Source organism: Lepidochelys kempii, chromosome 4, assembly GCF_965140285.1.
Source record: "Lepidochelys kempii isolate rLepKem1 chromosome 4, rLepKem1.hap1, whole genome shotgun sequence".
Classification (NCBI taxonomy): domain Eukaryota; kingdom Metazoa; phylum Chordata; order Testudines; family Cheloniidae; genus Lepidochelys; species Lepidochelys kempii.
In genome coordinates this window covers 72,224,564-72,252,192 of record NC_136383.1, presented here as the reverse complement: position 1 = coordinate 72,252,192, position 27,629 = coordinate 72,224,564, and the positions used below count along the sequence as shown (strand labels likewise).

The 27,629-nt window shown below is 40.5% G+C and overlaps 1 protein-coding gene across 4 annotated transcripts in view; it reads right to left on the bottom strand.

Moving 5' to 3' along the window:
- The window catches only part of CEP44 (centrosomal protein 44), a 155,701-nt gene that overhangs the window by 54,359 nt on the left and 73,713 nt on the right, over nucleotides 1–27,629 (bottom strand). Inside the window, exon 11 of one of the 4 annotated variants that reach the window (XR_012158636.2) lies at nucleotides 14,298–14,445. Coding sequence is in view for 1 of the 4 variants with exons in the window: in XM_073341653.2 (XP_073197754.1) it covers nucleotides 14,385–14,445 (61 nt within the window). In the remaining 3 variants the exon portion in view is untranslated. Of the gene's footprint in view, nucleotides 1–14,109; nucleotides 14,446–27,629 lie in introns of those variants that run through there. The other 3 variants (XR_012158635.2, XR_012158637.2, XM_073341653.2) reach the window with 3 other exon arrangements.

The following is a 27,629-nucleotide window of genomic DNA, read 5'->3' as shown; positions in this document are numbered from 1 at the left end:
AATGACATGGACAGCATAAAAGCTGAATACTTAGGAAGAACAGGCTCAGCCAGATTGTGAATCTGAACATGCTGGCTGTTGCTTTGTAATAGAAACCTACTGCATTTAGTTAGCTTTAAGCCAAATGGAATCTTTGTATTAATCATTACTATCCAATAGGTAGGTTTTTCTTTAAGCATTAAAGTTTATTTTAATCTAGAAACTGTAGGACTTTTAAATATTTTGTACATACCACAAGGCTTTTTGCTTAATGCTTATTTAGCTTAATAAAACATGCAGCCTGGACTAAAGCGTAGGTGGGATCTGACAATCAATGCAATCAGTAGTGTTAATATTTAGACATGTAAGAGCAGCTTGGAACAGGACAGAGCTCAGTTAAGGAAGAAAGCTGACAGAATGAAATACTTTAAAATTAACCAGCCCATGGGCCAGATCCTCAGTTGGTATACATGTAAGAAGCCAGTTTACATGAGCGGAGGCTCTGGCTCCTCTCTGTGTAATGTGTCAGCTGCTTTCTTGCATTTCCGTGGCAGAATTGGAAATAAAATGAGCGAAAGTGAGCCAAATGGTGCTGCATTTGTGAAAAATAACACGGAAAGTGAAAAAGTAGGAACAGGAGAAAAAAAACACAATGGGATGAGGGAAAGTGCTTTCTGCCTAGGCAGAGTAAAATGCACACTCAGATGTTAAGATAGATTCAATAGAAACAGGGGCAGCGGTTGTAGTGGAAACAGGGTTTTTTTATGTAGAGTCTGTTGCTGTAATATTAGCAGTCGGTAAGATGATGCTATGACAGCCATAGTTGGTGGCATCTCATTACATACCTACTAAAAATCCACTTGTGTCATTGCTTGGACAGTAATCTACCAACACCGCCTTTGCCTCTTCCTCTCCTCCCACCCCCCCTCCCCCTCATTCTACAGCATGTCTTGTTACGCTGAAAGCAGAACTAAAGAGGTGCATCAACATAATGTTTATTAGACATTTATTTGAGAAAGTGAGTCATCTTTTGGCTCCCAGTCAGTCTTAGCCACTCCTGCACTGACTCATGCTTCACGATTACTTATTACTTATTTTATTATTATTATTATTATTATTAAGGGGACAATAGTGAAATAACCAACCCATATAACCAATGCTGTAGTACTGCCAGACTTGATTTATCCTAATCAATTTATACACCAATGGACAGTTCATACTTCATACCAGGATCTCATTTGTGCTTTTGAATTTATATCTCAGTGAGTTTATCTCTCTACTGGAAATAGAAATATCTATAGAAATAGTTTCTCTCTCTACTGGAAATAGAAAATTAGAAAAATCTGAAATACTACTGTTGAAAACTGAAATTAAAAATTGATAGTGCTGTTGATAGCTGTCAAACATGCTTTAAAACTAATTAAATCGGTCAGATACCTAGACATCTGTATAACCAAGCAAAATATACCACCTCTGGCTATATATCTCGAGCATCATACTTGCAGCTAATATATGGGAGGCAAATTAATAAGACATGGATAGAGGCGAGAGTTGTTTTGCAAAACCAACTTGGTTGGGTTTTTAGGGCTAGTCTGGATCCAACAGAGCAGAATTTCCATTTTGCAGGAAAATTTGACATTCTATAATTTGGAATGAAAACAAATGTTCTCAGAATTTCCATTTCAGGGCATTCCAAAATTTCCATTTCACTACAGAATATTAGAGGCGGCCAGAAATAAAGATGAAAGTGTCCCTAAGCATGATGGTTTTAAGCTACAACAAAAAGCTAAAAACAACAATTACCAACCCAGTGGGTTCCTTTCAATGAGACTTCTGACCATATGAATGACCTAGGAAGTGCACTATATTGTGGTAGGAATGCACCATGGCAGCATCCTACTGGGGAGAATGGGAAAACTGTAAAAAATACTACATTGTTGGTCTCTTTGTCCTTTTGTTTGCCATCTGTATCTTTCAAGGGTGGCTGGTATTAGTGGCCCCTTACTTTTTTGTAGGTAGGGGAGCAAAAGTGGCAAAAGAAATTTAAAGCCTCGCCTACATGATTAAGGAAATAATTGGGGAGAAAAGCCATCATGGAAAGGTAGGGATGGCAGAATAACCAAAACCAAAACAAGAGGAGCCATGGAACCATAAAAATGGGCTCCAGGCTGCAGGGAAATCAGTTTGGTTAAGACAGGAGCTCAGGGCCTTTAAAATTGGGCCTTGGAAGGGATAATAATCTGACTGACTATTTCCTGAACTTTGATGAACCAAAGTCTGCATTGCCAACTCTGACAATTTCTTTGTGAGTGATTGATTTCAACCACAGCTGGAGCCAGTCTGCTGAGTCTTTAAGGGCTGGATTAAGAAGATCGGAGGCCAGGAGCTAATGTTTTTTTCGGAGGCCTCCTATTTGTGAACGTGGTATTAATGAAAGCAAAAAAATATCCAGCTTCTGACAATCAGCAAGTCATGTATATTACTGAATAAATACAAAAAGAAAATTGAAGACAATTAACAGGTTATATGCTGCCTGAATAAACATCAAAACATAAGCGTAAAGTGAAATGTTGCATGTTTAAACTGGCATCTTGTGAGCTTTAGGTGCCGCAAATTCACTTATTGTATCCTCAAAGTAGATTGTGAAGTAAATCCTGTTCAACTGACAGGATAGCAAGAGCATTAAGCTTTGCTTCTACCACAGTTGAGCAAAGATGATTTTTTATTAAGGTAGTCTTAGCCCTGGTCTACACTACGAGTTTAGGTCGAATTTAGCAGCGTTAGATCAATTTAACCCGGCACCCGTCCACACAATGAAGCCATTTTTGTCGACTTAATGGGCTCTTAAAATCGATTTCTGTACTCCTCCCCGACGAGGGGATTAGCGCTGAAACCGACATCACCAGGTCAAATTTGGGTTAGTGTGGATGCAATTCGAAGGTATTGGCCTCTGGGAGCTATCCCAAAGTGCTCCATTGTGACCGCTCTGGACAGCACTTTCAACACAGATGCACTAGCCACATACACAGGAAAAGCACCCCAAACTTTTGAATTTCATTTCCTGTTTGGCCAGTGTGGTGAGCTCATCAGCAGAGGTCACCATGCAGTCCCAGAATTGCAAAAGAGTTCCAGCATGGACCGAACGGGAGGTACGGGATCTGATCGCTGTGTGGAGAGATGAATCCGAGCTACCACAGCTCCGTTCCAAAAGACGAAATGCCAAAATATTTGAAAAAATCTCCAAGGGCATTAAGGACAGAGGCTATCACAGGGACCCACAGCAGTGCCGCGTGAAACTTAAGGAGCTGAAGCAAGCCTACCAAAAAACCAAAGAGTCAAAAGCCCGCTCGGGGTCAGAGCCCCAAACATGCCGCTTCTATGATGAGCTGCATGCAATTTAGGGGGTGCTGCTACAACTACCCCACACCTGTACACCTGGGTCTCCAAGGATAACTATAGGCATTTCAACATCCCCAGTGGTTATTTTCTGGTCTGGAAAGTAAGTCACTTGCAGCAGATGTTCATACAGACCAGAGTTCCTGAAGATGCAAGCGTCATGTACCTTTCCCAGCTATTCCACGCTGATGTTGGTGAAACGTCCCTGGTGATCCACCAATGCTTCCAGCACCATTGAAAAGTACCCCTTTCGGTTTATGTACTGGCTGCCCTGGTGGTCCGGTGCCAAGATAGGGATATGGGTTCCGTCTATAGCCCCACCACAGTTAGGGAATCCCATTGCAGCAAAGCCATCCACTATGACCTGCACATTTCCCAGGGTCACTACGCTTGATAGCAGCAGCTCAATGATTGCATTGGCTACTTGCATCTCAGCAACCCCCACAGTAGATTTGCCCACTCCAAATTGATTCCCGACTGACCGGTAGCTGTCTGGCGTTGCAAGCTTCCACAGGGCTATTGCCACTCGCTTGTGAACTGGGAGGGTTGCTCTCACCTTGGTATTCTTGCGCTTCAGGGCAGGGGAAAGTGTTGGATCACATTAAAGAAGTTCTGTATTAAAGTCACAGAGTTTGATTCCCCATAGTTTAAATTCCAGGGTATTACTAATTAAGAGGTCTCTTGGTTTTTGGTACTGTTTCTCTCCCTCTATGTGTGAAACTTGCAAGCTGCTAATTGCGTTGGTACATTCTAAGACAGAGTCTGTTCTCAAAGCAATTCACGCAGAGAGAGACTCAAAGCAATACTCTGTAACAACAGAAACAGCACCCAGAGACTCCCCGCCCTTTTATTTTATTAACAATTGTGATTAAAATAGAGATAGAGGATGTATGTGGATGGAGGCTTGGTGTGGATAATAACTGAATGATCAAGGAGGTGCCAGCCTAAGAGTCCAGTGTCCATTGGCTGAAGAAGGTGTCAAGTGGAAATAACCAGAGGACCCCCGGAGGGCAGACTGGAATCCACCCAACAGCCTCAAGAATGGGAGAACCAAAGACCAAGATAACATCTGGCAGCACGGAGCCGTCAGGAATGTGCTATCTGCTGATTGATTCAGCAACAGCATGATGAAGCAATTCCCATAGACTGTCATAGGAAGAAATTCCTATAAAAATGGACTCTAGAAAGTGAGAACTTTGCGGTCTGATTCTGCAAACCAACTTCCAGGAGCATCAGATGAGCATCTGACAAGGCCCTGCTCCCTCCTCATGTCCAGGCCACCTGGCCAGTGGTTTGGCATGAGCAACTCTAAGGCTGGTAACTATGATAACAACCTTGCAGAACCTGTGTGTGTGTATGCATGAATGAATGTGTGAATAAATATGAGATTGAATGGAATATTATAGCTATAACTAACTGCTTACTATGATTCTTTCTGTATTCACAATAAATGTGGTATTTTGCCTTTTCCCCTTTAATAAGATCCTGCTGGTTTTTATTTTATTGGTATAACATTTTGGTGGAGAATTGTGAAAGGGGGAATATTGGTAAAAAACCTCAGTTATTGTAAATATTGGTGTGCACACCGCCAGCTCTATTGAGCTAGGCATTTCCATTAGGTTAACCAGACCTGCTGGCCTCCGGGAAGGTAGCAGGGGACCTGCTGGCCTCTGAGAAGGTAGCAGGGAAAACAGATTAAACCAGACCTGCTGGCCTCCGGCAAGGAAGCAGGGAAAAACAGGTTAACCGGACCTGCTGGCCTCCAAGAAGGTAGCAGGGAGAAATAGGTTAACTGGACCTGCTGGCCTCTGAGAAGGTAGCAGGGAGAAATAGGTTAACCAGACCTGCTGGCCTCCGAGAAGGTAGCAGGGGAAAAACACATAGATTAAGCTATGAATCTAGGCTGTGTCACTTGCTAAGTAATACCAGGAGTGAGAAAGAGATTGAAATATCCATGTTAAGATGTTTAAAAGAAAACAGGGTAAGCCAGAGGGAGGAATGGAGTCAGAAGGAACTCCAACCTCACCTTTTGTTAAAGAAATTACACCTTTTAAACAAATCCTTCAAAAATTTTGGCAGTCCTTGGACTAAACAAGCCATAGCTGATGTCTGCACTATTTTGGACCTAGAGGATAGATTGGCTCAATACATCCTCATATACAAACCTTCTCGTGCTGCCAAAAGAGATGCAGCAGCAATTTGGTTGTTGTGGGAGGCATGTAAGGGTTCTTCCCTCCACTTGTCTTCATGTAAAGAGAAAAAGGCACAAACGGAAAAGGGAGTAGACAATTGGAAGGTGCTGGCTACAAATACCCAAAGCCAGCTGAAAATAGTGAAAGAGGCACTCCAGGAATACAAAAAGAGTGAAAAAGTTAACTCTGCAGAGGCTGGAGGAACGCAGGTAAAGGGGGAGAAGGTCCTATGTATGGCACCCCCGGGCATAATTACAAAGAGAAAAGAGAGTAAAAAAGTTAACTGCAGAGGCTGGAGGGAATTAAGCAGCTAAACTCTGTGAAAATGTTAAAAAGGAAAAGTGTTAGAGAAAGAGCATTCTTGGTTTCTTTGCAGCCATTCTGAAGGAAAAATGGGCCCTTTTCCAAAGGAATGTCTGTAAATTAGCCAGGCAAAAATAAACTATCTGATTAAAATTATTTGACTGGACAATTTAGTCAAATTTGCTAAAAGAACATAAGAGGGTTCTATTGGAACTTAACTGCCTCAAATGTATAAAGGGAATGTAAGATGTAAAAAAAAAAACCAGAGCAGTGTGGAAGGGATGTTAAGGAAAAGAAAATATGTATGTATCTATCTCTGTGTGTGTAAATATGTAAAATTCTAAGGACCAATTGGTTTTGGTTTTGTTTTAAATAATGCCACTAAAAATCCATTTGACTCTTTAATTCAAAGTTGCAAAACTGGCAAACCTTTTTGCTAGACACAGGTAATTAGTGTTGTTTGGCTTTGGGATTTGGCATTTAACCCTTAAAAGGTAACTCAGTGCTTTACAAAATTTAAAAGGTTATTAAGTTGTGGCTGCAGCAGGGCAGTCAAAATCAGAAAAAAAAAATTCTGGTTTCCTTTTTGTTTGTTTGTTTGGTTTTCGTTTGCTTTTGTAACAAAATAGCAGATGAGAGCTGTAGAAAAAAAAATTAAAAAAGACAGTGCCCCTCTGAAGCAACAGCAGGGGTGAGGAGCACAAAACAAAAAGAAGCAATGTTAGAAACACTGAGTCAATGTAAACATTGAGGATGCATCAAACAACATCATCTTCCCCTCCTTCAGCTCAGGTATTCACATCTCCCCATAGCATCTGTGTGGGCAGATTTTGTCCATCCAAAATCCCAGTTCCAAAATCTCTGTTTTCAGTAACTTTGCATATCTTCTTCCTCACACCCCTGCCCCAATTTTTCTCCTGAATTCAGGTCCCATTTCCCTTATTATTTGATACGTCCTTTGTCATCCTGATATACAGCAATTTACAAAAGACGGTGGAATAAAAATAAAATTAAATAAACCAAAACAAACAAGTTAAAACAAAAAAATTAAAATTCAATCCAAATCCAGACAATTCCTGAAGTACTATAGTATCAGTGCTCTTCTGAAGGAAAATGGAGAGCCAAATTCACAGTTGGAGTAAATAAGTACAGCTGTAAATCTGGCCCATAATCTCGACTGGGGGTGATGGGGGGAAATTGGATTACATAGACAGATCAGGATTAGTGTGTTTTAACCATTCTAAGATCCATTTTGCTGTTTTAGAAGAAATCTAGTCTGGAATTAAAAGAACATAAATTGTAGCTCTTGGTCTTTTCTGTGGCTCATTAGCAGAGAAGTACCAGTTGAATAAAACTGACAGATTATAAGAATTTGGAGACAAATCTATAGTGGCTATTTTATCTACATATGTACGTTTTACATTAGTAGAGCACTACTGCTCAAAGCTGAATGCACTGGACATATGTGCCCACATCACTGCCAAAGCTCTGCACATTTGATACAGTATATGCAAATTATTTGCCTGGTCACTGCTGTCTGAGATTCCAAGAAGAAGATATTAGGAGTAGCCAAGCAAAGAAACCATGCCTCTAAATCTGATTAAAATACAAGGACTTAATATAGCTTATAAAAATGTGGGACTTACACAGACACTTTATGCAATGACTTAATTAAGAAATAAATGTTTTGGGATATACAGTTTGCCCATAGAATACACTGGCACTGACCTGATTGAGGAACTAATACTTTGGGATTGACACAGGATGCAAATAGAATAGGCTGGCATTGGTCCAATTAAATAACTGGAATAAATTTGAGTTACACTGACTGGCTACAGTTTGGATTGTTTCAACCCCTCTGTTCAATAACTCTCAAAAAAAAAAAAAAGCTCACAGTTATAACAGTCTCCCAACACACCCTCTCTCAAAATTCAAATACTGACTATGGGCCTAATCCTACTATTCCCATTGTCTTCAACAGGAGAAACTGAAGCTCAACCCACTTCTCCGGATCAACCCCAATATTAATGGTCTTCTTGCTTAGCACCGTAGTTCTTTCAGTGGCTTACACTGGAGTCTCCTCTCCAAAACCTCACTAATTCTAAAGCCTTCACAGAGCAACACTGACTGCATGACTGACTCCTCCCCATACCTGTGATTCCACTTCCATTAAGACCAAGCCCACTTGTGTGTAAACTAAACATTGTGTGGCTGTTTAATCCTTAACATCCTGAACCTGGAAGGAGCAGAATGCCATGAGTTCCCATTACAAACAATAGGAGTTACAGGTGCTCAGTACCTTGCAAGATCAGGCCTTTACAAAGGATGTTAGTTTGGAAAGGAAGGAATGTTGTTTCCTTCTGACAGGTGCTAACAGCTTTCTCCGTCAGTCCCATCTCCTGCCACTGCTCACACCATTTCAGGCTTTGACTAGCTTGTCAGTACTGAAATCTAAGGCCAGCAGTGCCCCTATGAAGTCTACTAGATCATCTTTCCATTTGGATCAGGAAGCTAATTTCAGTTAGCTACAGATTCACAGGGAGTTATTATCCATGAGTAGTTTACATGGTAAATTCTTCAGGACAGGAACAGTCTGGGGTCTCCAGTCACTACTGTAATACTAATAAACATAAACATTAGTAGCTAGATTGAGAGGTGAACGTACAGGTGCCAGCAATAGCTGTCCACCATACTATTCCTGGACTAAGCCACAGTTTCAGAAGCCAATACATTGGCACAGCCAGCATAATAAAACAGTTACAACAGTCAGTATAGTGTGACCAGGATCCAAATGACAACTCCAACAGCCAATCAATGTATTTGTGCTAAGCATTCTCACTGGTTGCTGGGATTACAGAATAGACAATGTCTGATGAATTCTTTGTTTGTTTGGGCCAGATTTCAAACCCTAGCTAGGTTGCTTTTCTGTCATAACTGACTACACTTCCCTCCATAAAACAATTGTACTACTCATGGGTATCTTGCCTGTGTAAATGCCTTGGAGGGCTCAATCCACCCCTGAAGTCCAGGTAGCTTCAGCTGTGCAAAGCAGGTAAGAGGCCAGCAGCACGAATGTGATTAAATTTACCAGGACTTCAAAGATGCAATGTAATTTTTTGTGCAACACTACGTTTCCAAGTCTCAGTGCAAACAAGCAGTTTAACATTTGAACAAACACAGTAACACTATGAAATTACTCAGCCTTTTCACTTAAACAGAAACTGGTCAGGCAATGATAGGAGTGTGGGGGGATTCAAGTGAAACTGAAGGAGGTCAATGTCTCCAAATTCTGGTTTTCCATGAGCATTGCACCATGAGTACCTAATCAAAGGAATTAGTTATCTACAGTTAAGAGTGCATGTTTAAAAGGCCTCTCCTGTATATATTTTATTTACGATATTTATTCATACCTCCTCTCTCCAATTTGTCTATCACAGTGTATTTTCTAGCAGTCATCCCATCTCCTCCCTCGCCCACCACAAACGTGTACAATTTTATAATTTCCTAGTTGATTCTAATAACGGAGACAAATAAGAATAATAATAGAAACAATGCACAGCCACAGCGTGTTCAGAGTCCTACTTGGGCAAGGCCTCTGCTACCACTGACCAGGAGTTGACCTTTATTCTTTTCCAACTGTGTGTTTACCTTTTTGGGTGCTTGGAACATTTGAATGGGGAACATTTTTTATCAAAGTCAGGAAAATGAAGTAATATTTTACAAACAGGAAAACCACTTATCTTAATTGAAAGCTCTCGAGTACTTTGGGTGTAAAAGTCAGCAGGTACACAGATTAAATGAACTAATTTTGTTTCCCATTAGAATGAAATAGCTGTGGTCTGTGTGTATGCAGCATTGGATGCCGCAAGAGCTTTTTACTATAATTGCAACAACCACTTAAAAAAAAAAAAAAAAGAATTGCAGCAAACTGAATTTTAGAAACTTTGTTTTCTCATTAATTGTTCTTTGATCTACGCCACAGGATATTTTACAGAACTACTCCTGGAACACTTTCACATTTCCCCTTGCTATTTGTTAAGAGATGTGCATCATTTTCTCAAAAAGTACAGAGAGTACATTACAGGCAGAGACGGGAGGGTAAGAATACAATGTACACTTCCACCAGAACACTGACTAAGAAACCTGTCTCTCATATTATCCTTTTCATGCTGGCTGATTTTAAAAACTGATAAAGGCATGGGAGAGAGAATTAATGAATAAAGGGTAGTTACTATATTCTTATGACAATGAAGAACAGCTATTAAGAACTTCTTAATCAGTCAAATAATATAACTGCATGCACATGTTCGGCTGGAAAATTTTACTTATCTCAGCACTCTGGAAGTGGCACAATATTGTGAATTACTAGATATTTGCTAAGGTTCCAGATGAAATGCACAAAATTAGAATGTGATTGGTAAGGTGCAGCCTTTGCATACATCTGAGAATGATTTAAAAGAAATAGATGCTAAAAGAAAAAGGTCACAGCTTGATATTTCCTCTAGCTGTATTGTAATCATTTAGGTGATTTTATTTTGTGTATCGAAATTATTTCCAGTGAGACTTCCCACTAGAGACTAATTATCACACCAATAGCCTGTCAGAGTAGTTAGTGAAAAAAGGGCTACTCTTATGACTTAATCACGCTGAATAATTTCTAGAAAACTTTTGGGGAGCTAGAAAGGTAAGAAAAATTACACCGTGTAAAATTAAGACCATTATACATAATGTGATGCTGTGGGTGCTATAAAGTTTTTATTGCCACCTGTTTGCCATATTACGCATGGCAGGGCCCAAAGTGAGTCATCTAGGGTTTTCCTAAACCTTGTCCAAAGATTTATAGCACCTCACACCATCATATTTACTGTTTGACATGTGTAGTTTTGTTTCACCTTTATTCCTTTCTAGTCTCTCTTTTCCCCCTCTGCCCCACGAAGTACTTTAATTACAACAGAAACATTGATGCCATTACAGAATGGTATGGGCAGAGCGAAACAAAAATCACAAGTGAAATATAAAGTCCATTTATAAAATGATTATTAATCATGGTTTCTGAAGCATAAGGACCTGATCGTGCATTGCTTTTGACCCCACAACTGATAGTTTTCAGTATGTACAGAATGGGATGCATTATTAGGTCCCAAGAATTCACACAATGATTACAAGCAATATATAAACAGAGGGTGAAATTCACACAAGCATGCACAAAGCCCCAGCAAACAGACTTTGTACGCACAGCAAAGCAGAGCCCTGCCCAACTCAAGTCTTTCTGTACCCATTATTCCAACCAATGGCCTATAATAGCAACAGTTTCCTCTCTGCACCCCTGGCTGGTAGTTTAAGCCTACTGGTTCCAAGTAAGCATAGATCATATGGCCCCTTCCTTGGCCAATGTTTCCCTTTGCGCCAGACTAGTTAAGACTGCATGAACCCTAACTCTCAGCTAAATAGGTATAAGTACACCCCTGCAGGGGGCTCTGCTCAGGGACACTGTTGGACTTCTATGGCATAAAATCAAGTGAATTTCACCCAGAAAACCAAGCCTACTGACCGTGCTCAGTCCATAAATGCTTTTATTTATATCGTACTCACCCAGAGATACAGGTAACTAAGCACACAATGATACACACACATAAAGGAGCTCTGATTGCTTCAGGGGAAGCATAGGTCCATTTTCAAGTGGCTGTTAAATCAGACATCACACGTTTATATAACGTTATTCACAGTTCACCTATTTCATGGATCTCAAAATAATGTAACAAAAATATTTCTAAAAATGAAATTCATAAGCAAATTGCCCCATTTCCTACTCAATAGGACATAACAGAACTCCAGAACATCTGTGAGCATAAGAAACTGCCTGCCACTTTGCACAGGACTAAGGTATAATATATACCCCCATTTCTAGGCTAAATTTTAACTCAAATTATTAACTTCTGACTACCTAAAATCGTCCTTTCACCTGGAGAAATCATTTCTCACTTCCTCTCCTAAAAATGTCACGTACTGTTTTAATAAAGAATGGATGGTGCTGTTATTATTTATTATCTGGATGGTACCTCCACCAACTGTGTGCCAGGAGATGTACAGATCATTATGAAGACAAATAGGGTTGCCAACCCTCCAGGATTGGCCTGGAGTCTCCTGGAATTGGCATCAATCTCCCAATGACTAGTGAAAGCAATCCAGGAGATTTTAATAGGATATTTTAAGAAAACAACATTATGTCATGTTGGGGGAAAAAAATCTCCCAGAATAGCTTCAGTCAGAGTTGGCAACCCTAAAGAAAAGGTGTCCTCACTGAAGAGCTTACAGACCAACTCTGCAAGGCTAACCCAAGGGATCCCTTTCACGTCAACGTTATGGATTATTCATCAAAGCAAGTTTGGCAGGTATGGGGCCTAAACGGATAACCACACACAAAGAGGGATAGAGGCTGGGAAACATAGTGTGGCTGAGCACTGAAGCAGAGCATGAATATTGGTAGTTCTACTACTGTTTGTTATCTATCATGTTATGAAGACTGATTTTTGGAATAGCTAACATCTCTTGGCCTGAGGGTGCAAGGAGAGAAGACTGATGTTTATGAAGGCCTTTTGAAAGATTACTTACTTATTTTTTTAAAAAATCTCTTCATGATCAGTTCCTCCCCCTTTGCCTCATGTCTTACAGTTCTTGTCTTTTTGTAAACTACAATGGCGAACAGAATAATGGATATAGATAATACAACTTTACTCTGCTTCCCCTCATTTTCATTTTTAAGGTGGACTGTACATTTTTGTCCAACTGGATTCCTTCTTTCAAATCGTCACTTTTTATTCCTCTCCATCTGTAGACTTCCCTCTTGTTACAAACCAACAAAGAGTATTGGATGGACCTGTAAGCTACGCAAAGGCTGACTTCCAGGTGAGATAAATAACAATGCTGGCAGGACTTGTGCTGCAACCCGATACTATCAGTGTCATTTCCATGATGGCCAGAGGGATTCACCACAGAGAAAAATGAAATGCTGCCTCCTCTACTTCCTCAAATCTCTTTCACATTTTAGAAATCATACCATTAGGGTGGGGGTCTCTCTTTTTCACATTGTGATAGAAGGGATTCCAAAACCCTTCAGCTTCCTTGACAAGTGGAGCTGCTCGGGTGACACACAAACAAAAGTCACGTAAGTTATGAAATACTGAAGATGACCCTACTCTCTAGATGCAACCTAGGCCACAAAGAGAATGAACGATACAAAAACACACAAGACAATGAAAAACATTTGTGCTATATTGATATCAACTCAAAAGTGGCCTCAGTGAAAGGCCCCATAAGAAGGGCCCCCACCCAATAACCTTGATAGAATGATGCGTACTACAGGAGAATAAAACTGTACAGTTGTTAAATGATTTACTGGCTCACCACTGACAAATGATGAATCAATAGAGAAACTGGCTGACTTTTTCACAGCCCAGCCACACCCAAAGGGGAAACGCTCATGGGTTCAAGTTGTAGGACACCAGCACATGAGCAGTTAGGCCCAGTGGTTGGAGGAGGAGACAGTACTAAGCAGTGTTCCCTCTAATTTTTCCCACCCATGTGCAGAATGAATTTTGTTATGTGCACCACTATGGAGGTGATGTGTGACACATCACCTCCATATTAGTGCACATAACAAAATTCATGTGGTGAGGTAGGGCGGAGGGGTTTGGAGTCTGGGAGGGGGCTCAGGGCTGGGAATAGTGTTGGGGTGTGGGGAGGGGTGAGGGCTCCATCTGGGAGTGCAGGCTCTGTGGTAGGGTTGGGGATGAGGGAATTGGGGTGTGGAGGGGGCTCAGGACTAGGACAGAGGGTTGGAGTGTGTGGGGGTGAGGGCTCTGGCTGGGGGTGCAGGCTCTAGGGTCGGGCCAGGGATGAAGGGTTTGGGGTGCAGGCTCTCCCCAGGGCTACAGCGGGGAGAGAGAACTCCCCCCAGCTCTCTCTCCCCACAGCAGCACCTGAGCTGGGGATGGGGAGAATGCACGTGCCTCTCCCCACTGCAGCAGCTCTGGTGGGGCTGGGCCAGTGGAAGGGCTCCTCTCCCCAGCCATGGCAGCTCCAGTGGGGCTGCACCGGACCGGACTGTGGGAGGGACTTCCCACCAGTCATGCGCTATAGCCAGTCAGGCAGCCTACTAGAAGCTATCTGTGCTTATTAGGTTGCCCAGAGACTAGCTCTGCTGCAAGACTGGATTCCTGACACAAGCAGGCCATCATACAATAGATCTGCTATTCCTAAGCACTAGGCTGGAATGAGATTTTGGGTCTGTGAATTCCCCACCAGAAGGAGATTTAATGTAGGACTAGGTTAGATAGCTTGCTGCTCACAAAGACATCTGGGTTGATAAATTATATGTACCAACACATGGCCTGTGCTTTTATTTATAAATTCAGAACAGATACTTACTGTGTAATCCTTTGGAGTCTGAATATGCTTCCTTTATGTTACCATATTGAACTCTTTTGTGCCATTGTTTGGTAGGTTTATGTAATATCACTGTTTTGCATCTCTCTGCATAATTGTGTTTGAAAGCCATGGTTTTCTTCTGTTGTTCCTGTAAGTCAGAAAAGGTTTCTCTTTATTCAAATATGCAAATAGATTAGTCACAAAGGTACCTCTTAATTAGCCAGTGGAAGCCAATTTTTGTTTGTTTTCAGTCTGAAGATTCAGGATGCTGATCAAGGAGGGACATGTTATATTTGTTCAGGTGCTGTATGTGGCTCAGGTTTCTAAGTTAGAAACTGAATCTGACAGCACGGCAGATTCACAAGCCCTTAATATTCACTTTATATAATGTAGACATACACATGCATACTATACTACACCACATGGAAGCTGTGAGCAGAAAGAACCTTTTGGGGACTGATGGTAGGTTAATGAAGCCATCAGACATTCCACCAAGCCCTGAGAACAAAGCAAAAGGTTTGGGCATGCTCATGGGTGCACGGAGAAACCACTTCCTACAGGAAGGGAAAAGGCATCCTCTCCAAATTATTACTACTACTATTTATTTGTATTGTAACAGCACCTAAGAACCTTGGTTCTGAAGCAAGGCCCCATTGTGCTAGGTGCTGTACAAACACAGAACAAAAACATGATCTCTGCCCCAGAGAGCTTACAATGAAAACTAGTGGGAACACGCCATCATTTTTTAAACAGAGAGGGGCATATATCCACATTTTGGAAATCCTTTTGTCCCGGTTTATTTACAATTTGAGCACTCACTGGGGAAGGAATTCAGGAGCAGAACAGTATAGAGTTTCTTCCTCTCCCCATGTCATTTTCCTTATTAACTGGTGCATTACCTGTGTAAAATTCCTCAAGCTGTATGTTATAGTGTTATTTTCTGCCTCAATTGTGACTGTTTCTGAAAAGGCAAAACAGGCTGTACTAACAGCTCTCTTCTAAAAGTCCCCGAAATATGTTTTAGAAATCCTCTGTAGATGTAACAGTTGGTCAGATAAGAAATGTTATGCTCTCAAGGGACATCTGCTGGGTAGCACATAGTACACTAAGCATATGTTACACAGCTGGGGAAAAACAGAGTTTTGTGAAAGCACAACTTTGTGGTTTTAGTATTCTCCAAGTTAGGCTATTATATAAAGTAGGTGATTTTTGAAATTTCCACGAGACTGGGAAATCATCAAGTGCAGATAAAATTTAACTAGCCCTCCAGAGCTGAGACTTGCATAGTTTTCCACCAATTTTTTTTTAAATGATGTGCAGCATTGTGAAAAATTAGGGTGAACAAATCTGTTAAAAACATAAATTTTCATTCCTATTGCCAGCAGCACTGTAATTCCCTTCTTCCCACCCCTCTTTTCCCAACCAAATTGATTCTTCTTATGGAAGCTTCTACTCTGAACATTGATAGTGAGGTACATTAGCACTGATTTTATCTTTGAATGGACCTGCAGTTTTTTTTTACACTGCTTGTGCTCTCCTCTTACTTTACCATACTTCTCAACAATTCAAATGGCTAAAGCATGACACAGTGCCACTCAGGTTTGGCCTGGCCACCCCTCTATAGATGGGGCTAGCGGGGCTGCCAGGCCAGACCTGAGGGTCACTGCAACCCTGTCCACCAGATCACAACTCCAGTTGGTTGGACGGCCTGTCAAACCAGGGACTCAGGGCACACTGCCTACCTCCCACTGGCAGCCCTGAATGTAGGGAAAGGTCCACTACAACTGGGACTGGGAAAATTGGGGGGTCAAAGTGGGACCATCCCACCCCACCTGGGACTTTTGGAAGGTCTGCCTGACTGTTTCATGAGAGATAATTGCCTGCCCAAAGAACTTACAGCCCAGACTGACAAAAAGGGAAGACAGAGAGAAGCAACAGAAGATTTTCTTTTACATTTAAAAATGAAAGATATAATGAACCAAAGCCAGTTTTAGAGAGAATGGCAGAGACTGGAGTAAAAACCATTCCTGCACTGCCACCTTGTGGTGGATGTGAATTTATGTAGATTTATTATTTACTTTTGCTGTGTAAGAGCATGAGCCAATTTCAAGAGGAATGATTTCCTTTTCTTTTAAGAAGAAGCTTTAGGGATTTTTTTTTCCTGTGTGAAAGAGTATATTGGGAAAAGAGCACCCCTTTAAGTGACAGGCTGGACCCTACAGCCAACATCATCAAGAAGATAATTAAGGGGGTTGGGGAAGGGAAAAAAATGGAAGCCGGGAAGGCTACAGATACTGTGGGTGGCAGTTACTCTCGCAGGTGAAGGAGTACTTGTGGCACCTTGGAAACTAACACATTTATTTGAGCATAAGCTTTCGTGAGCTACAGCTCACTTCATCGGAAAGCTAAATAAATTGGTTAGTCTCTAAAGTGCCACAAGTACTCCTGTTCTTTTTGCGGATACAGACTAACATGGCTGCTACTCTGAAACATCTTGCAGGAGACAAATGTAAACTTACTCAGAGACTTGGGTGTGGACTGTATGTTTGGAAGCCATGAATCAGGGTCCCGATTAACTCTTTGTCACAATGGTTCCTGTCCTGGAAATCTGATTAAAAGGGGCCATGGAATTTTGTTAAAAAATCTTTGGCTTTCCCTTGCACTGGGTAGTTAAAGTGAATCGATTGCAGCTCTACTTGGGGAAGTTAAGGTGGGATACACCTACAGCACCCACACCAGATTGCAAGGAGGCTCCCAGGGATTGCCTGCACTTTTACAGTCCATTTGAGTTACTAAATAAAAATATTAAGTTTTCAAGGTGTAAAATTTAAAATGAGAATTTTAGAAATGTTAGTTTAATAATAAATCATTTTATTAATAATGATAATATTTTTAAGAGCTGACCAGTATAAATCTGCACTAAAGAAAGACATAGGCCCTGGCCTGAAAAACCTGTTGTGACTAGGGGCTGGGGAAGCACAATAGGGTTCCACATTGATTATGTCTCAGTCATTGCAAATTCAGCTTACGGTCTGAGTGCAATTGGATTTTTCTTCATATGAACTGTCACCAGTAATAAAAGTTTTGCAGATTAAATTAGGCCATATGTGGCATCAGTATAACTTAAATTGTCTTCAGTGGGAGCTATACAAGTGTTACTTATCTGAACTTCGAGCCAGATTGTGTTTATCCTCATTTGTGGGCAGAAGAGGGAGTGGGAAACGACTGAGCAAGGAGCTTTCATCCCCTACTTGCATATGTCCTGTATAAAAGCTTGTAACAATACAATCCCTCACTCAGAGGAGCGTAATGACTGCTTCTTCCATTCAACCCCAAAGGTGCATATTGCCCCAGAGTGGGAAAGATAGAGACTCCATGTATTAGTCCATACAATGTGCCCTGCACATCAAGGAGAGCTCTGAAGGGTATTTTTTCCAAAGCAGAATGCCTCTCAAAGCTCCCCACAGGGTGGTGTGGCTTCACGTTGCTGCCAACCCAGGACTGTCTGTAAATGGCACAACCAAGGCTTAGTAAACTATTCTGCTGATGATGCAAAAGCAGGAAGAGAATCCACCTCAATCTCCCTCAGCTGTAATGACTGCAGGGCTACACTTATCTTTCAAGTCAGCAGATATGGTCCTGAAGGTGTCCCAGGACCAAATCTGTGGAAGAGGAAGACGGCATTTCCACAGTGATCTGTATCAGTAGAACTGTATTTTTATAAAGATTTGTTTATCCCAATATACTGGGAGACAGAAGATGGTGCTAATTTAGAGTGTCTTTTTTTACTGCCATTTTAATAATGAATTGGTGTCAGAGAATTATTACTGCCCAGGGCTAGTATTTGTGAACTCAAGGAAATAAGGGAATATTAAGGTGGATCTGGAAGAAGACAAAAGAGGTGCCTGGTTCAGAACCCTGACTCAAGGACAATTAAAGGAACAAAACAAGGATCTTACCATACTCTAGAGAACGATAGGTATGACTACACATTCTCATGCAAATGCTCTATGAATGAGCTGAGAGTAAATCATGTGTAAAATTTATACCTAGTAATTCAGTCTTATAGTAGCCTATATTGTCCAGGAATGATGCATCTGCTAAGACCTATGTATCCCAGAAATGAAAAGCTTTACAATTTTTTTAAATTATGTGATCATCTTTCACATTTCTCTGATATTCAAAGCTCTGCTGGCTGGTTCAGGCACTGATCAAGCTAATTAGTGGGCAAGTTGTGCTGGAGCTGCAAATCAAATGAAAAAATGAGAGAGAAAGAGGAAACAAGTTTTCATTATTTTGTTGCAGAAAGCATAAATTGGCCAAGCCCTGTTCAAAGAATTTATGAATGTTAGCAACCTTTGACATGTAGCTTCATGTTTCTTTTCAGAACATGTATTTCATGCAGCTCTACGTTTTATAATCAACATTTTGCACAGCTACAGCAATTTTGCAAAAGCTAAGATGTGGGTCCAAATTCTGCTCTCATTTAGCTACCACAACATAAAACTGGAGTAACTCCATTGAAATAAATGGTGCTACATTTATATCTATTATAAGTGAGGCGGATTTGTGTCCTCAGATTCCAAGTACTAAAACACACAAAAATGATAAATAGAAAACAGTTGTTTGCAAACAATTATATTTTCACTTGAGGATGAAGTGCTACTCCTGATACCCTATCAATCACAGTGTGCTCTGACATAATAGTTACAGTTCTCAACAAAGTAAGACAAGAGCAGGGAACAAATTATGCAATTTTGCAAACTTACATCTATGCTTGTTTTATTGGCTGTGGGTCTAAGATATTTAATAAAACAGCTGTTTTCAGAGTCTCACACAGTAACCTGGAATTACTCCATCATTTGACTCCAAAAAATCAGTCTGGTATAAGTATGATTGTGTCCTGAACTACAGTACATCCCCCATAATAGCCCTCTGAGAGCACAACCTACCACTCTTGAGATGTCGAAGAGCATGGAACATTTTATTGAGACATCATCACATTATTGCCCACAGCAGAAAAACTACTCATCTTTCTAAGACCCAGAGTGCTGCAAAGGGGGCCATTTTGGAATGGTTCCCCAAAAAAACCCCAACAACACCTCTGTCAAATATGGGGCCCGAGAGACTATCAGAAAAAGAGTTAACAGTGAGATAGAGTTTGAGTTACTTGAGAAAGAAGACAGTGATGGTTAAGTGGGGCTTCCTCACTGATGATGAATTAACTAAAAGAAAAAAGAAAAGTGAAACATTGTCCCTTGATAGGCAAATCCCAGTTATCATGAGAGGAAACAGAAACCAGATACATTGTATCTCTGAGAATATGATAAAGATGTAACTGAGTTAATAAAATACACTTTAAAATGTTGTAGTATACTATATGTTTACAGAAGTTAATGGCAGGAGAGAACAATCTTTGAAAAGTCTGTATATACACCATACAGCAGGATGGGCAGACTCCATAAATGGACATATAGAGAAGCAGATATTCTGATTTCATGAAGCACGACCACAAGTTGCCAAGTATTGTACATGCCAGGTTGCCACGTGGCATTAGCAATAAGAACGGTTACATTCATCTTTACAACATATAGGGCCATATATTTGAAGGGAAGATGTCAATGTCCAAGGACCTAACAACATCTGTTTTTACCGCAATCACATGTGAAAGTGGGGTAAACGCCTAACACAGATGGCAGGTAACACATGCAGTTGAAGTGTACTATTATTTGTTTTCACAGCACTAAAAAGTTTTTCTAGGGACTTGTACTAGTATACAGCATATTTTGTCCACAGCACATTTTGTGCTGTCCTTTCAGACTGTAAAAAAATGGCTCATAACAGTGTTTAATAAGATATACTAGACAATTCTATTCTAGTGTAGATTTGTATGAACAAGAAGGTTCATACAAATCATCCATTTCGTGAGCACATGAAAGTGCAGGTGCTCTCCAATAGTGATTCTTCTCGTGCATGTGAAATTTCAAATAGAGTGAACAAGGCTGCATACCTGCTCCAGTGCTGTTCAATTTGTTCTTTTCCTGTGTCTTCCACCATGCCACAAGGGACTTGGATCAGGGGATATATATTTCCTACCGAGTCGATGATTCTCTCTTTGATCTTTGAAGATAATGCTAAGATCAAGACACTGGAGAGACTTCTCATTGAGGCACTTTTCGCAGATGACTATGCCCTGATGGCCTGTAGACATGACATAACCTTCAGGCCATTGTTGATGGATTTTCTGAAGCATCCCAGCTCCTTGGCCTTATCAGTCTCAGCTAGATGGAAGTCTTATTCCACCCAGTACCTTATTCCAGTACCCCAGTGCCACCATCTCTATCCAAGGTACACAGCTGAAAAATGTGGATCAGTCCAAGTGTTTGGGCAGTACCCTCTCTAGTGATGGTTCGCTTGCTAAGGAAATTGCCTCCAGAATCAGTAAAGCCAACCAGGCCCTTGGCCAGCTCCGAACAAAAGTCCTTAACCAATACAACTTTCGTCACTCCACCAAATGGAAGATTTATAGTGCAGTGGTCCTAACATCTCTCCCGTATGGTTCTGAGACATGGACTCTTTATAGATGGGACATTAAACAGCATGAGCAATTTCCCAAGTGCTCCCCCTGCACAATAATGAGCATTTGCTGGCAGGACAGAATGGCCAATATTAAAGGTCCTTGAGAGAGAAAACACAACCAATATTGAGGAAATGCTACTGCGAGCACAACTTGGGTGGACCGGACATGTCATCAGAATGGAAGACCACTGCCTCCCAAAACAGATGGGGAGCTGATAGCTGAGGCAGGGCAAAAGAAAGGAGGTCATCCATTTAAGCGCTTGAAAGATTGCTCTTCAAGTTATCTCCAGTGGGGCACTTTCAGTCTCAAAAGAACTCAAGAATAGAGATCAGAACAGTTTAGTTTAGTGGGCAAGTTGGACTCACTGGTGGTCTCTGACAAGATTAGCAAGCAACAGATTTGAGCAGGGTCAGCTAAATTATCTACAGTCTGCACATGAAAGGTGCTACAGAGATGCATCGTCAAACATCATGCATATGGACTTCTCATGTCATCAGTGCAGCTGATTTTGTGCATAAGGGTTTGGACTTCAGAGGCATATACGTAGCCACAGATAAGAATTGCAACACTATCGTCATCATCATTAGTGATGGACTACTACTACTATTTTCTAGTATATTACAGGCTATAAACAGCATATCTGGGCTTTTCAAATGATCAAAGTGACAAAGTGAAATGTCTACTTCCACAGAAATGGACAATATTACTCTATTTAACTACTTACAAAGTTTGAGATTATATACATATTTTTATGATTACAGAAATATTTCTAAACATTTTCCCATGTACTAGGATGTGGATTAAGAGTATAGAAATAATTACCAATATGACAACATTGCCCCACCTCAAACACATCATGAAGCTGCAGAGATATAACTGTACTGGCAACTTTTACCAACAGTCCCCAGATGATCAGAATATTTCTAACCCTCTTGAAAATCATTTGAAAATCCTGTAACCTTGCTTAGCTTAATTTTTTCCTTGACTCACTTAAAAAAAAAAAAAAGTAACATGACATATTTAATGAACTAGTTATAGTCAACAATAGCTAAATTATTGACTATCTAGCACATCAGCATCTTTTATAACATGTTTCTTTTCTTTAAATATTTATATTAAATATCTATTTTCCAAAATACATTAAATATACCTTATAAAAATGCATATATACACAAAAGTATTCATACTTAGATCAATCAAATGAAGGAAAACTTTACATAGAATAAGACTATACTGAAAACAATACAACACTGGCAAATTAAATTATACCAAATTTAAAGTAAAGTATGTGTCCCTTAGCTTAAATATCTCTGGACTGTCTCAGAATAAGCCACCCTCTTGCAGGTTACACCAACCTAACCACTGGCGTGGACAGCACTGTGTACTGGGACAGGAGCTGCCACTGCAGGGTGAGTTTGGTTGGAACGGGTGGGAATGGCTCCCGCTCCAACCACCTCCTCCCCTGTGGCCTCCTCTCTCTGTTTTTACACACTTGGTTTCTTTGGAAGGTTGTGGGGGGGGCCTCAGTTTCACATTTTGCCCTGTACAATGCAGAAACCTCTGTGCAGCCCTGGGACCATGAAAAGTCATTCTGGAGTTTCTCTAAGTTCTTCAAATTTAGGTTACATTAGGATGGAAGAATACATGTGACTAGTTTCCAGATATATTCCTGTATCCAGTCTGATCAGAGAAACATTGCTGTCTCATACTGACTAACAGGAAAAAAAATTCAGGGCTTACATACAAATTCTCCATCATTTTCTTCATGCAACTGAATGTTTGTAATCATCTCAGATATCTGATTCAGCTACAAGTTGGAAATTCCACACGCACTGCAGAGTTTAGTTGGTGTGGTAGTATGAATTCATTTACCTTTCCAGGTACCATAATATTGGCATATGAGGGGGATGGGAGGAGAGAGAGAGAGAGTATACACAATTATACATAGAGAGAGGGTCATGTTATAATATACTGCTATTGCAAATCAGGCATTGATCATCAGAATTACTGGATAACTGTAGGTTTCAGAGTAACAGCCGTGTTAGTCTGTATTCGCAAAAAGAAAAGGAGTACTTGTGGCACCTTAGAGACTAACCAATTTATTTGAGCATGAGCTTTCGTGAGCTACAGCTCACTTCATCGGATAACTGTACATTCAGCTATGGTGATATTCTCCCATAGCTGCTGGCCTTTGACTCTGGCTCCAGCTCTTACCATTGGCTCAGTTCCCAGCTCTGACTGGCTCTGACCACTGGGTCTGACTGCCCAAAGCCCAGTCATGGCACCAGCTACCTATAAGAAAGTAAATTTATAAAGGAATTCTAGAATGCCCCTTTTCTCCAGGAGTTCCCTCAAGTCCTATGGATTTGGGTGAGAAAGAGGAGGAGAGGGAGAGAGAAAACAAACATACCTTGTCTCTTAGGCTATGTCTATACTACAGACCTTACAGTAGCACAGGTGTATTGCTACAGCTGTGCCACTGTATGGTCGCTCGTGTAGCCATTCTTTGCCAGCAGGAGAGAGCTCTCCTTCCAGCATAATTAAACTATCCCCAGCAAGTGGTGTTAGCTAAGTCTGCAGGAGAGCGCCTCCTGCCAACATAGCGCTGTCCACACCAGCACTTTTGTCGGTCATGAGGGTGTTTTTTCACACCTCTGATTGACAAAAGTTTTGGCGACAAAAGTGCTAGTGTAGACAAAGCCTTCAACAGGTAGTGATGCTGTTCCTCTTCCCTGACAGAAAAATTCCTTGGGGACTTACGAAGATCCCATTTTCCTAGCAGCTTGTACTTGTCTTGGGGAACATCAGCCACTGAAATCAACAGATTTTATTCAGATTTATACTGATGTAAGTGAGGGTAGAATCTGCCATAACTTATTATTTGTATTATCAGCACCTAGAAGCTCAATCATGGACCAGGACTTCTTTGTGCCAGGCACTGTACAACCACAGAACTGAAAAACAATCCTTCCCCCAAAGAGAGTCCAATCTAATTATAAAAAAGAGAACAGATGGAGACAGACAGACCAACAGGTAAGTACGAGGAAACAATGAGACAATATTGTTCAGCAGGGTAGACTGTGGTCTCAGTGCGCCAGCAGCTTCCTACTTCTCCACAGCTACCAAAAGGCTGCTCCTCCCAATTCCAACTGCTTCCCCAAATCCCAACTGTTCCCCCAGGATGCTCCTATGCATAGATCTGCAAGGCAGGAGAGGCAGGGGGAGGTGCAAGGCCTACATTATCCCTGTGCGGCTTTTGCACTGGGGGTATTCTCAAGGGAAAGGGAGAGTTCTGCTGCCTGTAATACTCCTCTATGCCTCCAGAGCAACGTAAAGCCTTAGTGGAGGACAGAATCTGCCCCTCAACCTCTGTTCCGAAAGAGGATTAAAAATGGAGAAAACACCACATTGTGTGAAGAAGGTCTTGTAGATATAAATGTATTCATCAACTACATTACATATTATAGCAGAACAAACAGCCAGAGCATGATAGAGTGCCATTTTGAAATAACCGTATGAAATTTCCTTGGTAATAAAATATATAATAATATCAATTACCATATATTATAGCATCAAGAGCAATGCATACGGATATCTAATCACCATAATAAATTATGCTTGAGTCTCTAATGAATACTATCCTGTTCCACATGGTTTTTGAATATACTGTAATATTTCTAAAGAGTTTGGACTGCTGATAGTAAACACTCTACAGTAAAATCATCAACTCCAGCACATTGACAGCAGACAAAATACTAAGGATACCTCAGTGATAAAGCTGAAATTAAATTAAAACCAACAGCAAGAACACCATGAATGTAACTCACAGACATGCAAACGCTACCTCTGAGGAAGTGGCCTATTATGGGAGGTTTCAGAGTAACAGCCGTGTTAGTCTGTATTCGCAAAAAGAAAAGGAGTACTTGTGGCACCTTAGAGACTAACCAATTTATTTGAGCATGAGCTTTCGTGAGCTACAGCTCACTTCATCGGATGCATAACCACGGTATGCATCCGATGAAGTGAGCTGTAGCTCACGAAAGCTCATGCTCAAATAAATTGGTTAGTCTCTAAGGTGCCACAAGTACTCCTTTTCTTATTATGGGAGGGTGGTTAAACCCAAAGAAATTCTGGTTTGGATTCAAGCCTTTATAAACCTGAATCTATGGAGTTCATCAAATATCCTAAATAAAAATGAGAATCTTGCTGCTCCCATATGCTGAAAGAAAATATAGGACTTGGATCTTGCAGGCTTCAAGTACAGATTTAGACGTAAATAAATTCATATAAAAAGGCATCCGGGATGCCAACTCTGGGTAGTGTTCCACCACCTTCTAGCATCTGAGCTATAGACAACAGCCTCTATGTGAAGACAGAGATATTTGGGGAGGGAAATCCTAAGTTTTCCATTCTTTCCACCAAACCAGTCACCTATTTATACCGTTAGCTCTCTCTTTCTGCAGTGGGCACATTTAGTTCCAAAATGTATCCCAGAATCTTTTGCAGTGGCTGCAGTAGTGTTTTAAAGATGATGCTGTAGCAGCCATTGCAAAGGATCCTTGGGTCTCTCTGAGATGTTAAACCTACTCACTGCATGCAACTCAGCAGAAAGGCATACAACTCACCTGAGTAAGACAACCAGTGTTTGGTCCTACTAACAGAATATGCTCTCCATTACACACAAGTATGAATGCACCTATTTCCTAGAAGTTAAATTAGTACACAAATTCAACCGCATCTGCAAATATTCTACTCCTACTTAACTTAATCCCTTATTGCCTCCCATTTGCTATTATAAATCTATTTGTTTCTCAATTTGCAGAATATGTCTCTAAAAATTGTTCTGCACTCTATCATACCGGTGAAGGAAGATCCCGCGGGTGCCATGATTTGAAACCTCCAGGAATGACAAATGTCATCAGCTACTTAGGAAACCAGAAACACAAGACCAAATTCTCTGTTGGTGTTATTCCATTAACAATTGGTATTTTTCAGGTGCTTTATATTGAACTACTATGTGGAGGTAGGGCTGAGCACTGCTGTCCTGTGGTACGTTGCTTCAGTTCAGACGGATTGATGGTGGGATTGATTGTATAGAACCCTACTCTTCTAAAGAAGCATTTTAAAAAGGCACTTGAAATCCCTGATTGCAGCAATACTTCTTAGGCATTCAAATACCATGGTGGTGATGAGTGTAGTACGAGAAACTATGTGGATTAGACTAGTATAGAATTAAACCATTGAGAGACCAGAATACTAAAAAACAGGCCTGTTTTTTTCCAGAACATCTGTATTGTCCACTTCCAGGTTTAAATAGATTCTGTCAGAATCTACCTATTATTCTACTAAACCATCTTATTTAGCTTTAGGGGCCAGTTAGTGTTCTATCTTCCAATAATTGTTCTCTTCTATAATTGCCTGAATAAAAGTGAGTTAAATCAAAAGAACATAACATAAGATAACCTACTTAGTGTTCCTACTTTTATGTCTACATCTGTTCTTACGTGCATTATAAACTGCAGTGTTACAATACAGTAATGAGAGCTGATGGAAACTTTCAGGTTTTTCAATCAAAAATTCCATTGAAAATTGAGTTTTCAACACAAAATTGTCAAAAAATTGAAATTTGGAATATTTTCTGCATCTTTAATATTAATACTTTTATCTTTTTATTCACCATCCTCTTGTAATCTATAAGGGATAGTAACAGGTCAGGATTTGTTAGAATAGAGACCCTCCCCTAAATATGTGTTCTATATATCTAGATTCTTATATTGCACTCATTCCCATGGTGTCTGAAATCAAGAATACCAGACCAATAAATATCTACAGATCACAGTACTCCCTAGTTTTTTTATTTACTTTTGGGAACCTGTTCAGAACCTCTCAAGTATTTGTTTGTTTGAATGAAGAGCATTATGTTTTAGTATTGTATAGTGCTTTAAGAGTTAATTGCCAAAACTATTTTGTAGGGCCTGCTATACACACAGCAGGGAGGCAGATTACCCAGCGGCTGCAAGAACAAGGACTTTTGTTATACAGCCTCAGAGGTCCCATAACTGCAGATTGAGACATATGGGTAGCATATCAACACTGCAAATGACTGGTCTGCAACAGGCAATATCCTCCTGATGGTCATTAAGTCCCTAAAACCCAGTTTTATAGAAGATCTAATTTTATTACCACAGAACTGAACATCAGAAATCATTTTAATTTCTCAGAGCTATCAATTATTTGTGCCTGGAAGAGCTACAGGTCTATGTTCTCTTCAATAAGGAATTGATATTAGTCCACAATGTTTCTCCATATCACTTGAGCATGAAATTGTAAGGGCTTTTGGGCCTGTTTTCCCCACAGTACAAGTATATAACTTCCACAGATTCACTGACACTCATGAAAGTTTTATATGCACATATCAGGGGTGAAAATAACCACCTTTAACGCTGATAAAAATGGATCGTGTTGTGAATAGCCATATAAACCAGGTAGGCTAAATACTTCAGGTTACATTAGGCCCTCGATTTTTGCCCTGGGATATGCCGATGTAAGTTGATATACACACAGACATGTCCATATTTATATGAGACAGACAGACAGACAGACACACACACACACACACAATAAGTGACTCTGCATTCGCAACAAGCTTTGCAGCCAATTTCACAAGTAACACGATGTCATGCACTCATGTTTTGGAGGGAAGTATCAATCTCTGACTCAGTAGAAATAAAAGACATTCTTTAAATATATTT